Here is a 14,126-nt window from a genome sequence, read left to right on the forward strand (position 1 = left end):
GCTGTAAAATCATGTACATTTCTTTATTTCAGATAGAATGGACATGGACAAGGTACATTTACTCAGATCTATGTTTATATGTAGCGTATTTTCCCAGCTCCAGGGTGGCCCTACAGTCTAACTGTCACAATTGCATGTCATAGTCAAAACAGATAAACTGAAAATGAAAACACCATAAGAGAAACAAAAGTGGCTATACTTAAACAAACTTACTACAAGCTTGAAGCAAACTGAGACGAAACAACCATGAACCAAAATGTAACACACACAAGACCAGACAAACAAAGGAGCTATTTATACACAGACACAGACAAGAAACACCTGGGGAAGATAATGAGAGGGTTGAATAACAAATAAGACACAGATGGGAACACTAATGATGAGGCGGGGCTAGGGCAGAGACAGGAACTTAGAAGCACATTGTAAATATCAAGCGCTGACAGACAGACCGAAAAAAAAAAAAAAACACAAAAAAAGGCGAAACAGGACAGAAGCATGACGCTTACTGCTGCTCATCAAGTGTAAGGAGAAGAAAGTCAGGGGAATGAAATCCTGGGAATGTCATAAGATTGGGGGAGTTCTAACAAATAGATATGAATAAATAATAAACACATTTAAGGAGAGGAGCTCTTTATTTGACTATCAGTTTCAGCTGCAGCTCATTTGCTAATGTTTTTTGTGGCTCAACACAACTCCAAATTATTATGCAAATTGGATTTAAGTGTCATAAAGATAATTAAACTCATGGATGGTATTGTGTCTCAGAGCTCTTTGGATCACTGAAATCATTCTCAGACACCTGTGATAATTAATTTGCCAGGTGAGCCCACTTAAAGAAAAACTACTTAAGAAGGATGTACCACATTATTAAGCAGGCCACAGGTTTCAAGCAACATGGGGAAGAAAGAAAGAAAGAAAGGATCCCTCTGCTGCAGAAAAGCGTCAAATACTGCAATGCCTTGGACAAAATCATCATCAAATCTTATGCTGTAAAGAATACCTCTGTGTCATTGGTTGCTATGGGCATAAAAGGAGAGAAACTCCTGACCTGACCTCAACCCCATAGAGAACCTTTGGAGTATCATCAAGCAAAAGATCTATGAGGGTGGGAGGCAGCTCTAGGAGGCTAGCAGAAACTATTGGGTGATGACTTTTATTATTCTGACTGTAATTTACATCGACCATTTAGGAAATTCAGGGAAAAATATAATTAGCATAATAATTTGGAACACAGTGTAATTCTGTCCCAATATTGATCGAGGGTTTCTTGAGGTCTTACTGGTTTCGTTGGTGTCCACAGCACCTGTTCCACTACACCACTGAAGAGCAGAACAGTGGTGTGGTGAAGATTCCCGAAGCCAAAGGAGACGACGCCTGGAAGGTTTACTTCGAGGAGACGGCGCAGGAGATCGTTGACGAGTTCGCCATGAGATACGGCGTGGAGTCCATCTACCAGGCCATGACGTAAGTGAAGTAGAACAGCACTGAGAAGAAACCTGTCCTAACCAACCAGAGCTGCCGTTATGTCAAATTTATAAATGTATAAAAGCTCCAGGGTGGCCTTACAGTCTAACTGTCAGAATTGAAGCAATGAAGGTCAAGGTAGTTGTTTACAAGGAACAATTTCAGCAAACTTAAAAATAGCGCATACAAAGCATAGCTTTACACATAAACACATTTACACTGACATGCATGTTGTGTTGCCTCCTAAAGTCAGGGTCATTTTAAGGCATTTGGGGATCCCTAGCAAAATGGACCCCACCCCAAACTCTGCCACCTAAAGTTAAGAACATATGGCTATTGCAATGCAATGTCATTAAATATGATTAACAGAAAATCTGGAACAGATCTGTGTTTTTCAGTTTCTTTGATTTTGCTATTGATAGGTATATATTTTTAAGTAAAATTAACATTTGTTGTTTAATTCTATAAACTACGGACAATATTTCTCCCAAATTCCAAATAAAAATATTGTCATTTAGAGCATTTATTTGCAGAAAATGAGAAATGGCTAAAATAATGAACAAGATGCAGAGCTTTCAGACCTCAAATAATGCAAAGAAAAAAGTTATTAATCATAAACCGGTCATTTTCTGGGGCCCCAGGCCAGCTCAGGCCTGCCTACAGTGAATGTGAATGGGCAATTTTAGCCAGACACTGCCGGTCACAATACAATCATTACCACATAACCACTGTGCTGCTGTCCACTGTGGGTGATAATAATGCCTTCTATAACATATTCCTAATAAAGAGCTTATGTGACACTGTGGTTTGATGACATTAAATAGCCACAGACCTAGACGTTATGTGGCAGGTGGTTTTAATGTTATGGCTGATCAGTGTAAAGTGTCTTGATATTAAATAGTCCTGTTTGTTTCCAGGCACTTCGCATGTTTATCTTCCAAGTACATGTGCCCGGGTGTTCCAGCCGTCATGAGCACCCTACTGGCCAACATCAACGCTTACTATGCTCACACCACCCAGTCCTCCAACAACGTGTCCGCCTCCGATCGCTTCGCCGCCTCCAACTTTGGGGTGTGTGTTTTTTTTAAATCAGTATATCGTCATTACAATGTGTGTTACAAACTAAATAATGCATTCTTTTAAAAATGAGCCTTTTGCTTATCTGTTTAAAACCCTAGACATAGGACTAGGACATAGGGATTAGTTTTGTCTTCTACTTAGTGATAAAACTCTTGTATCCGGACTGCAATTGAAAAAAAGGACCAGTAAGTTTTTTGGCTTTCTCGGTAACGTGAAATCATGTTCAGTAGCTCCTCCATTTCCACTCACTGTTGTGTTTTTACGTGGATCTCCGTGAAAACGCACGCCGAAAGTGTAATTACGGTGCATGACAGTGAACAAATAACTATTTTATTAAACACGAAGTGACGAAACTCAGAGATGTGCATCCGGACAGGGAGGACATCTGAGAAAAACATAGAATTACAGAAGACTCCCCATAAACGAGAAAATTACCCCAGGACCTCCTGAGAAACTAATACCATCCAGATGGGGCTTTAGTGTCATTATTGACTCAATTATTATCATCATACATCGCATACCCTAAATAAATAATACACAATAAATCATTAATCATTATAAATAGTCTAGTTTATTAAGGTTTATACATCTTGGGTCAGTTTCCCAGATCGGGATTAAGCCTAGTCTTGGACTACACAACATTTTAAATAGAGATTTTCCATTGAAAGGAAACATTAATAAATAAGCTGTTGCTGAAACTAATTACATAAATTTGTATTATAAAAATTCCCCCTTTCACGTGCTGGAAAGATCCTACTCCTACTGTATTGTGTTGTTGATGGGGAGTCTCTTGTTGGGTCCAGAAAATAAAATTTAAAATGTGCTCAGAAGTGTGTTTATATGTAGCATTCCAGTCTAGAGATTTCATATGTTTGGGTGAGCTCCAACCTGCAGAGGGGAATAAACTGTAAACAATTTAATTTTAAGCAGCTTAGTCTTGGACTATACAGCATTTTAAACTAAGACTTACCATCAAAAGGAAAATTTAGTTTAAAACTAGGTTTATTACCTGTCCAGTAAACTGACCCATAGCAGAGACAGCCTTGTAATGATGTTATATATAAAATCTAATGTACTTTTCTTATGTTTATATGTCCTACAGAAAGAGAGATTTGTTAAGCTGCTGGACCAACTGCACAACTCTCTGAGGATTGACCTCTCCATGTACAGGGTACTGACTCACATTCGCTCTTACACTGCTCACTGCCCACATTGGAGGGTTTTCCAACATAAACACGCAACAGCATCTTAATCAGATTTTGACTAGGTCACTCCAAAACCTTCATTTAGTTTTGTTTCTGTGCTTTGGATCACTGTCCTGCTGCAGAACCCAAGTGTGCCTGAGCTTGATGTCACAAACAGCTGTTTTTTGTTGTTTTACACTTATTAAATGTTTGTTTGCCAATTATTATTTATATGTATTATTTATAACTGCTCCTGTTCACAGCTTTAAGCCCTCTTCTTTTAAATTAACAGGTAAAAACTATAGATCTATTGAATCTAAAATAAATTAAAAGACCAAATAAGTATGTGTGTGTTTATTTGTTTTCTATAGAATAACTTCCCTGCCAGTAGTCCTGAGAGGCTGCAGGATCTAAAATCTACTGTGGATCTTCTCACCAGCATCACCTTCTTCAGGATGAAGGTCTGTATTGCATAATTACACATGAACACTGAAGCAAGGTGTTTTCCAAGTCCTTGTTCTGTTGCTTTTTTAATCATTCTTAACTTTACATCTGTACATTTGTGTGTGTGTTTGTGTGTGTGTGTCTGTGTGTTTATGTGTGTGTGTCTGTGTAGGTTCAAGAGCTGCAGAGTCCTCCTCGTGCCAGTCAGGTGGTTAAGGACTGTGTGAAGGCCTGTCTGAACTCCACGTATGAGTACATCTTCAACAACTGCCATGAGCTCTACGGCCGAGAATACCAGACAGACCCGGTTAGTGTGTGTGTGTGTGTGTGTGTGTGTGTGTGTGTGTATATATATATATATATATATATATATATATATATATATATATATATATATATATATATATTTGTGAATTAAAGTAAGAAGGGGATATGCACATATTATATATAAAAGGATTAATTAAAAAAAGACTTAAAGTTACATTAAATGTTAAATTAGCAGGAATACTTACCATGTTTTTCTGACTATAAGCTGCACCGGATTATAAAGCGCAATGTCAATGAACATCTATTTTCTGGTCTATTTTCATACATAAGGCACACTGGGTTATAAAGTGCATTATGCAACACTAGTAAGGAACAGGGGTGTCGTCATGTTTTCCTTCTAATTCAGCAGGTCTTGCCACTGGGTGGGGGGTAACTAATTTAAGTAAAGCTAAGCTAAGTAAACAAAACTATTATTCAAAGTCAAACAAGCGCTAGATGTTAATCTACACAGATTTTCTCTTCTGCAGACTGTTTATTTGGGTGAGTAAAGCGCTTCTGTTTATTTACAGCAAGATCAATTTCCAGATTTCCAAAAAAAGGCTGGGTGCAGCAGCATTAGCAGCTAAATGCTAGTGCTAGCCACAGCACGTGGCACTTCAGCGGAGTGGTTATTCTGCTCCTTACAACCTGACTGGTAAAATTCATACATAAGGTGCACTGTATTATAAGGTGTACTGATTATTTTTGGGAAAATTAAGGAATTTTAAGTTCGTCTGAAAAATACAGTCTTCCTGATTGCTTATGTAGTACATATTCATATGGTAAAGTAGAGCATATGGACACTATATAAACAAAATATTGAGATATCTGCTATTATTATTATTAGCTAGCTGTCCATCCTACATAGCTTGTATTAACACTGTAAACACGCAGGCTACATGTTAATAATACTCACTTCTGGACAACAAAAGAGCTAGCGCTTAGCATGGTTAGCAGCTTATGCTTATACTGCTCCAGTCTCAATGCTAGCCTGGGTTAGCAGCAAGCTAAAGGCTGATAATATTCACCTCTGAAAGGCAAAAGACTTAGCGAGGTTAGCTGCAAACGCTAATACTGCTCCAGCCTCAGTGCTAGCCAGTGTTAGCAGCAGGCTTGAGGGCCTTGAGGGATATTACTAACCTCTGAGCGGCAAAAGAGCTAGCACTTAGCGTGGTTAGCAGCTAAAGCTAATTCTGCACCAGTACTGGTGAGTTTTATGTTAATTCAGAGGTTTGCAGTTGTGTGTGATGCACAGTGTTGAGTTTCAGCTCAGACCCAGGCAGAGCTGTTCACCTCCAGCTCAGGATTAACAGCAGTTTTTCAGCACTTTGGTGAGGGTTGTGCTGGTGGTTCCTCTGTTCAGTTATTCAGCAGCTGAAGGCGGTGAACACGCCGCTCCTCTGATGGACGCTCTGTTTCTAACAGATGATGAAATATTGATCACGGCGGAGGCGGCACTGCAGTTCCCAACACAGTCAGAGAGAGGGAGATGCAGCGTTTCATCTTCCTCACCTCTCTTCCTTTTACTATTTGTTTCTTCCTTTTCTTCCTTTTCTATTCTCATCCTCACTTCACTTTTCTTAAATTGTCTTTTAATGTCTTATCTTTTCTCTTCGTTTTTCTTCTTGTCTCTTTTCTTTTCCTTTCTCTTCATTTCTCTTCTCTTTTACTTTCCTTTTTCCTCTTTTTTCTTTATTTTCCTTGTTGTCTCTTATTTACTATTTATCTTCTTACGTTTTTACTTTTTGTCTTCTTGTTTCTTTTTGTTCTTTTCTTTCCTTCTTCTTGTATTTTATCTCTCTTTACTTCTTGCCTCTTTTCGTATTATTTTTTTCTCATCTTGTCTCTTCTTCTCTTTTTCTTCTCTCTTCCCTTTAATCTTACTTTTTCTTTTTTCTCATGTCTTTTCTCTCTTCTCTTTCTGTCCATTATACGTGTATCTTTTTTTTGCTCCTTCTTTTCCTTTCTTTTTTTAATCTTTTCCATATCAATCCTTTCATGTTCACAAATCCAGCTATAGTATAATATATAATAGCTTAACAAAAAGATTTTGAACATTAATTTGTCACTGCTTGAGCTGCAACAGCTGTTCACTGTGTGTGTGTGTGTGTGTGTGTGTGTGTGTGTGTGTGTGTGTGTGTGTGTGTGTGTGTGTGTGTGTGTGTGTGTGTGTTTCCAGTCTAAGAGTGTCCCTCCAGAGGAGCAGGGCCCCAGCATCAAAAACCTGGACTTCTGGTCTAAACTCATCACCCTCATCGTTTCCATTATAGAGGAGGACAAGAACTCCTACACCCCCTGTCTGAACCAGTTAGTGTTACTAATCGACTATTCCTGATAAATGTAAAATGTGTATTAAAATTGATTTCAGAGTTCTTGTGGATTTAGAATTGGTTCTCAGCTTTGGTCTGTGAATAAAACACCTGCAGTGGATTCTGAGAAGTTAGGAAGAAACTACAGTACCCATAATCCCTCTGTGTGCAGGTTCCCTCAGGAGCTGAATGTGGGGAAGATCAGTGCGGAGGTCATGTGGAACATGTTTGCTCAGGACATGAGATATGCCATGGAGGGTGAGGACTGTCATTCACTACAATAATATACTGGATCTAAATAATTGTTTGTAATAAAGTGTAAAACCCAGTGTCTGATTCACATACAGGCTTGGAAATATACACTGTACACACTTCCATGGCAATTTTGTCACTGCTGTGTTGTAGATGGTCCTTTACTTCCAAAATCCAGTCAAGTGAAAAAACCTGAGACACCCTACAAAAAACACTGTGTTGTCTGGCATTTTATCTTATTATTATTTTATCTAATATATTCTGTAAAATGTAATTAATATAAATGCCTTTGTGAGGAAAAAATAGGACATCCCCTCATTCATTACTGCTTTAAAAATGCCCGAAATAGGAATCAGGTGCAGCACATCAGGATTTTGGAGTCATATTTTTGAAATCATTTTTATGTATAATCTTTATGTAAGCTTGGACCATCAGTGACAATAGTGAAAATGTGTATTGTAGTCAGATAAATAAGTGTTTCAAAACTGAAAAAAAAAGAAAAAAACGTTTAGACGTTCAGCAAAAACGTTCAGCAAAAACGTTCAGAACGTCCAAAAGCCAGGGTCAGTCATGGTATGTGTCAAGTGTGTCAGTACACTTCTGTGATGCAGTATAATGCAGAAAAGTATGTTGAGATCTTAGATCAACATATGCTGCCTTTAAGACAATATCCATGCTTTTTTAAACAAGAAAATGCAAACTCATATGCTGCACGTTACCCATATGCTTCATGGAAAGCGGGGCCTATTTCCGATATATAACGCACTGGCCAATTGCTGATCGTGCAGCTGGATTTAGGGCGTGTCGATGTGTCTTTGGTATCGTTAGTGCCCAAAAGATCAGGGGTGTGTTTTGGGCGTAACATAAAATAAACCAATCAGTGTGCCAGTTGTCATTCCCTTTAAGAAGCAGGTGACCTCTGACTTTGGTGTGTTCGTATCTTAACAGCGTGGCGCTTTGTGTGTCTCAGCAGAGGATACTGACCTGCATGTTTACACTGTGAAGATACACCAGCAGCTTATTTAAGGAAACAGCAATGTTATTTTATTCTTTATTCTGCTTATTGTTGAGTTAAAAGTCGGGTTTGTGCTCTGCATGGCACACCTATAGAAATATACATGAACACACATCATTTCCAGACCACCATGCCCATCAGTGTGCATTTATTTCTAAACTCCAATACTACTTAAATGCTGTTGGTGCAAGATAGGAAAATAGACTGTTAAGGGGAGTAAGGTAGCACAGGGTATATGATAAGGCCTCTTATGGTTGAATATGGAAAATGTAACTATTAAAATGGCAAAACTTGTAAAATATGCAAGATATTATTGATGATATTTTACAGCAAAATGGTTGCTCAGCCTTACAGCCTTTTACACTCTTTACTCTTCAGCTGATTGAGCTGCATTTCAGAGCGTACTCCTGCTGCCCCTCCCTGGCTGATCTGTCCATCTCGAGCACTATCTCTGCTTATCTCTGCTCATCTCTGTTTATCTCTGCACTCTTCCCGAGCGTATCCTGAGCTGCTGTAAGTGCTGATGTTGTCTGTGGTCTGTTTCAGAGCACGAGAAGAACCGGCTGTGTAAAAGCGCAGATTACATGAACCTTCACTTCAAAGTCAAGTGGCTGTATAACGAGTACTGCAAGGAGCTGCCCTGCTCCAAAGACCGCGTACCCGAATATCCTGCGTGAGTGCTGCCAAATACTGAAGTGCTGGAATAGTGGATAAGCTTTAACTAAAGGGGTCTAGGAGTAAAACTCCCACGATTCCAAACTATAAATATATACAGCTCTGGAAAGAATTAAGAGACCACTTCAGTTTCTGAATCAAAAATCAGTTTCTCTGATTTTGCTATTTATAGGTATATATTTGAGTAAAATGAACATTGCATTTATTTGCAGAAAATGAGAAATGGCTAAAATAAAAAAAAAAGATGCAGAGCTTTCAGACCTCAAATAATGCAAAGAAAACAAGTTCATATTCATAAAGTTTTAAGAGTTCAAAAATTAATATTTGGTGGACTAACCCTGGTTTTTAATCACAGTTTTCATACATCGTGGCGTGTTCTCCTCCACCAGTCTTACACACTGCTTTTGGATAACTTTATGCCACTCCTGGTACAGTTTGATGTTTGACAGTTTCATCCATCTTCCTCTTGATTATGTTCCAGAGGTTTTCAATTTGGTAAAATCAAAGAAACTCATCATTTTAAGTGGTCTATTATTTTTTCAAAGCTGTATATACAGATTAGAATAGATGTAAAAGCACCCAACTATTTAGGGAAATTGTCTCGTGGTAGCAAGCTTCACTTTGGTGCATATACTGTACCATCATACCCTCTGCTAATACAGGTTGATGCATGTTCAATGTGTAATAGGTGGTTTGAGCCGTTCGTGATTCTCTGGTTGGATGAAAATGAAGAAGTATCTAAGGATTTCCTGCATGGTGCCCTGGCGAGGGATGCAAAGGATGGGGTAAATATATCACATGCCTGTTCATTTAACTGTTTATGATTCATATATCAGAAAAAAAACATATATGAGTGTTTATAAAAGTAGTTATATATGTCACATGATTCTTAAAATGTCTTTTTTAATTTATCATCTTCAAATAATGTTTACAAGCAGTTTTATAACCAAGCATTCACTGTGCACTTTTGGACTCTATATGTCAGAAATATATGAAAGCATCTCTGTCTTCCTCCACAGTTCCAGCAAACATCCGAGCATGCTCTATTCTCCTGCTCTGTGGTGGATGTTTTCTCTCAACTCAATCAGAGCTTCGAGATTATCAGGAAACTGGAGTGTCCTGACCCCCAGATCGTCGGCAGTTACATGAAGAGATTCGCCAAGGTGTTGTTTTGTCAGACTGTAGTCAGATTAAGTATAAAATAAATAAATAGTAAGTAAATAAATCTAATCTAAATAAATATATGGACAAATTAGGACGATTTTCTCAGTCTACAGTCAAGTTAGGTCAGAATATTGTCAGTCTGTGGTCAGATTAGGACAGAATTTTGTAAATCTCCAGTCAGATTTGGAAATTTTTTTTGTAAATCTCCAGTCAAATTAGGGCCATTTTATCAGTCTACAGACAGATCAGGACAATTTTATCAGTCTACAGTCAGATTAGGACAAATGTTTGTCAGTCTACAGACAGATTAAGTCAGAATATTATCTGTCTACACTCAGATTAGGAAAAATGTATCAGTTTGCAATCAGAATAAAACAATTTTTCAGTCTACAGTCAGATTAGGGAATTCGTTTGTCAGTCTACAGACAGATTAAGTTATAATATTATCAGTCTACATTCAGATTAGGACATGTTTTTAGTCTACACAGACTAGGAACGTTTTATCAGGCTACAGTCAAATTAGGACAGTCGTTTGTCAGTCTACAGACAGATTAGGAAACAAATTTACATCTACAGTTAGAATAGGACATAATTATCTTAGTCTACAGTCAGATTAGGACAGATGTTTGTCAGTCTATAGACAGATTATGGTAATTTTAACAGTCTACAGTCAAATTATCAGTCTACAGACAGATTATGACACAATTTTAAGTCTACAGTCAGAATAAGACAAAATTATCTGTCTACAGACAGATTAGGACAGAATTTCAAATCTATGTTTCATAGGCTGCTGTCAAATTTAGAAAGATTTATTCAGTCTACAGTCTATTAAATTAAAATAATTTTGTTTGCCCATATTTATATCGGGACTGCCTTTTGTCAGTCTGTTTTTAAATAAATTAGGAGACAGATGTTTTAGTCTACAGTCTAATTAAAGCAGAATATTGTCAGTCTGCTGTCGCATTAAGGCAGAAATTTGTTAGTCAGATTTGGGTAGACCTTTGTCAGTCTACAGACTGTCTATTTGTCTGGTTCTCAATTTGCCTTATAGTATATTTATCTATTGAACTTTTGTTTTGTTTGTTCATTTTAAAGTACCGTATGTTTCATGTTTCTTTCTTTACTCTTTCAGACTATTGGAACTGTACTCCTGTCATATGCTGATATCATTGCCAAGGACTTCCCCAACCACTGTAATAAGGAGAAAGTGGTACGTGTGTGTGTGTGTGTGTGTATGTGTGTGTGTGTGTGTCTTATTTTTTAACATTCATATGTGTGTGCTCAATATATCGCTAGGAAAAGTCCTTAAACTGCTTCTTTGATCAGCCTGGAAAAGGTATCTGTGTGTTTAATTGAATGGGGATGGAGTAATTAGCTGAATGCAGCCTGCACAGTCTGAGAGGGATTGGCCCCAGTAGACACACACACACACACACACATCCTGTTCAGCTCACATGGCTAAGTGAAACTCTAATTGACTCCCAGTCCTCTGTGGTGTAGAGGCTGCTGGGAATATGGTTTATCAGTGTGTGTTTAGGTTCTGTAAGCTGTTTTAAGACACACTGTGTGTGCATTAAGCTTTGATTAAATTTTACTTTAATTAATCATTTTAATCATTAATATCCTCTGTTTTTCTCTTGATCAGCCTTGCATCATTATTAATAACATCCAGCAGCTGAGGGTGCAGTTGGAGAAGATGTTTGAAGCCATGGGAGGAAAAGATGTGAGTACATTTTCAGCAGCTGTTTTCCAAAACTTCATATACGCCAACATGCCAAAAGTCATGGGACTAGTATAAGCTAAAGAGGCTGCACTGACCTGAGGGATTTGGGTGTGTGGGGTCTCATGGTATCAGTGTGGACGTGATTCTGTCAGAGTCGCTTGTCTGTTCGCATGGACAAATCTAGTCAGACACCACCGGTCATCTTTTGCTGGAGTGGAGAAACAGTAAACAGCTGGTCTGAAGTACATGCTCAGGTCGAGGAGGTGAAAAAAAGGCCAGGCGGTTTGCTTTTGCTGTTTTTTTTTTTTTTTGCAGCTGTAGCTGCACAGCTGCACAAGGAGATGTGTGGGTACAAGAGAGAACATTAGCACGTAGCGCTAATGCTAATGCGTAAAAGCAAAAAGATGCATCAATTCTAGTTTGAGCATTCACATTTATATTGCATGTCCATGGATCGGATACTTATCCGATTTAGGACTAGATATGGAAATGACTCAAATCTGATTTGAAAAAATGGGATTTGATGTGCTCACACAGCCATGAAAAAATCAGATCTGATCCACATTGAGCAAAAACTGATCATACGTTCAAAAGCCTTCTAGTTTGGGGACGTCATGTGATGGGGGTTTCTAACCAGGGTCGTTTTAAGGCATTTAAAAGCTCTACCACCTTCTTTAAACCAAGATCCAGAACTTTTGACTAAAGTAAATTTAGTTAACTAAAAAAAAACAGTAATCAGTAATCAGTTACTGTATTATTTTAAATTGGCTTAACTTTTAACATTATACAGCATATATCACTCAGTGCCGTGTTTTTAGAAAATCGCACTTTCTCTGTTAAGTTGGGTCAATCGTTTTCTTCCTTTTCTGCACCTATCACCTGTGGTGTTCCCCAGGGATCCATTCTGGGACCTATCCTTTTTTCCCTGTATATGCTTCCTCTGGGATCTATTTTCCAGAAGTACAACATCTCATATCATTGCTATGCAGATGATACACAAATTTATCTTCCACTTAATCCAAGAAAAAACTGTTCTTTGCGTCTCATATTTGATTGTTTGAGGGATGTTGAATGCTGGATGTCAAAAAATTTCCTCAAGCTAAACCAAGACAAAACTGACATTATTATCTTTGGAAATCCTGACGCGGCTAGTGTTATAGCTAATGATCTGGGGCCTTTGAGTACCAATGTACATGACCATGTAAGAAACCTTGGTTTCGTTTTTGATACCAACCTAAATTTCGACAAACAAATTAGCACAGTTGTTCGAGGTAGTTTTTATCACCTTAGAAACATAGCTAAGCTCAAAAGCATTCTGTCTTTTAGGGACTTGGAAACAATTATACATGCTTTTATCTCCTCTCGTGTCGACTATTGTAACTCACTGTACCTGGGTATCTGTCAGTCGAGCCTGTCACGTCTGCAGTTGGTCCAAAATGCAGCTGCACGGCTCCTGACTGGTACCAAGAAAAGGGAGAGCATCACCCCTGTACTGGCTTCATTGCACTGGCTTCCAGTAAAATACCGGGTGGATTTCAAAGTTTTATTGTTTGTTTTTAAAGCTCTTCATGGTTTGGCTCCGAGTTACATTTCTGACCTCCTTTTCCTTCGCTCGACCCCTCGTGTTTTACGCTCCTCCAACCAGTTGTGTCTAGATGTTCCTCGGTCTCGGCTGAAATTCAAAGGTGACCGGGCATTTTCTATAGCCGCTCCAAGACTTTGGAATAATCTTCCACTTTTTATAAAAGAATCGGCCACAGTGGATATTTTTAAGTCTAATTTGAAAACCTATTTGTTCTCTCAGGCATTTGGATCCTGAGCGGAGTTTGATGATGTTAGTTGTTGTTCTGTCTTGGTCTATCTTGGTTTTTAAATTAGGTTGTGTTACTTGATCTTATTGTACAGCACTTTGGTCGGCACTTTGTGTCTTTTAAATGTGCTTTATAAATAAAGCTGACTTGACTTGACTTGACTTGTTCTGGGTTCCTCTGGTGCTGTTGGACTGGGTTTTGCCTCCGGCTGTGCTCGGTGCTGATTTACCCAGCGTTCCTGTCCAGGAAATACACATTCGCTCCAGCTGCCCGCTGTGCACTTAAATCTTTCTGTCAATTACCAATCCCTCTTTCTCTCCCATCCATCCTTCCTGCCCTCTTTCCTTAGTCACCCCACAGTAAAACTCCCACTCAGACTGTCTCTTCCAAAACCTCTTAGTCATTCCCTCCTCCTCCTCCTCATCCTCCTCAGCAGCAGCAGTAAAGCCTCTGGTCCACCTGTTATCCAGTAACACTTGGTGCATAGTAATGTATAGTACTGCATGACCCATCGTTTACTGCCTTTTGGGCCCTTTTTACCAGATAACACATTAATTTCAAAGCATATAAAAGCTTTTTTCTGAGTATAACTCCATTAATGACTAATATCGTAATCATCTCTTGACTAATGTGTAATAATCTGGAAATGACTGATATTAAGAATATGATATCAACACAATAAGTTGATATCAGATTGTG

The 14,126-nt window shown here is 38.4% G+C and overlaps 1 protein-coding gene across 1 annotated transcript in view; it reads left to right on the forward strand.

Annotated features, from left to right (window-relative positions):
* The window catches only part of LOC103031140 (protein unc-13 homolog A), an 80,211-nt gene that overhangs the window by 53,478 nt on the left and 12,607 nt on the right, over window positions 1-14,126 (forward strand). The window contains exons 21-32 of the mRNA XM_049478866.1: window positions 1,301-1,464; window positions 2,382-2,535; window positions 3,647-3,715; window positions 4,100-4,189; window positions 4,345-4,479; window positions 6,658-6,785; window positions 6,960-7,045; window positions 8,601-8,727; window positions 9,418-9,514; window positions 9,749-9,892; window positions 11,026-11,103; window positions 11,539-11,616. Coding sequence (XP_049334823.1) covers window positions 1,301-1,464; window positions 2,382-2,535; window positions 3,647-3,715; window positions 4,100-4,189; window positions 4,345-4,479; window positions 6,658-6,785; window positions 6,960-7,045; window positions 8,601-8,727; window positions 9,418-9,514; window positions 9,749-9,892; window positions 11,026-11,103; window positions 11,539-11,616 — 1,350 coding nt within the window. The remainder of the gene's footprint in view (window positions 1-1,300; window positions 1,465-2,381; window positions 2,536-3,646; window positions 3,716-4,099; window positions 4,190-4,344; window positions 4,480-6,657; window positions 6,786-6,959; window positions 7,046-8,600; window positions 8,728-9,417; window positions 9,515-9,748; window positions 9,893-11,025; window positions 11,104-11,538; window positions 11,617-14,126) is intronic.

Source organism: Astyanax mexicanus, chromosome 4, assembly GCF_023375975.1.
Source record: "Astyanax mexicanus isolate ESR-SI-001 chromosome 4, AstMex3_surface, whole genome shotgun sequence".
NCBI classification, from domain to species: domain Eukaryota; kingdom Metazoa; phylum Chordata; class Actinopteri; order Characiformes; family Acestrorhamphidae; genus Astyanax; species Astyanax mexicanus.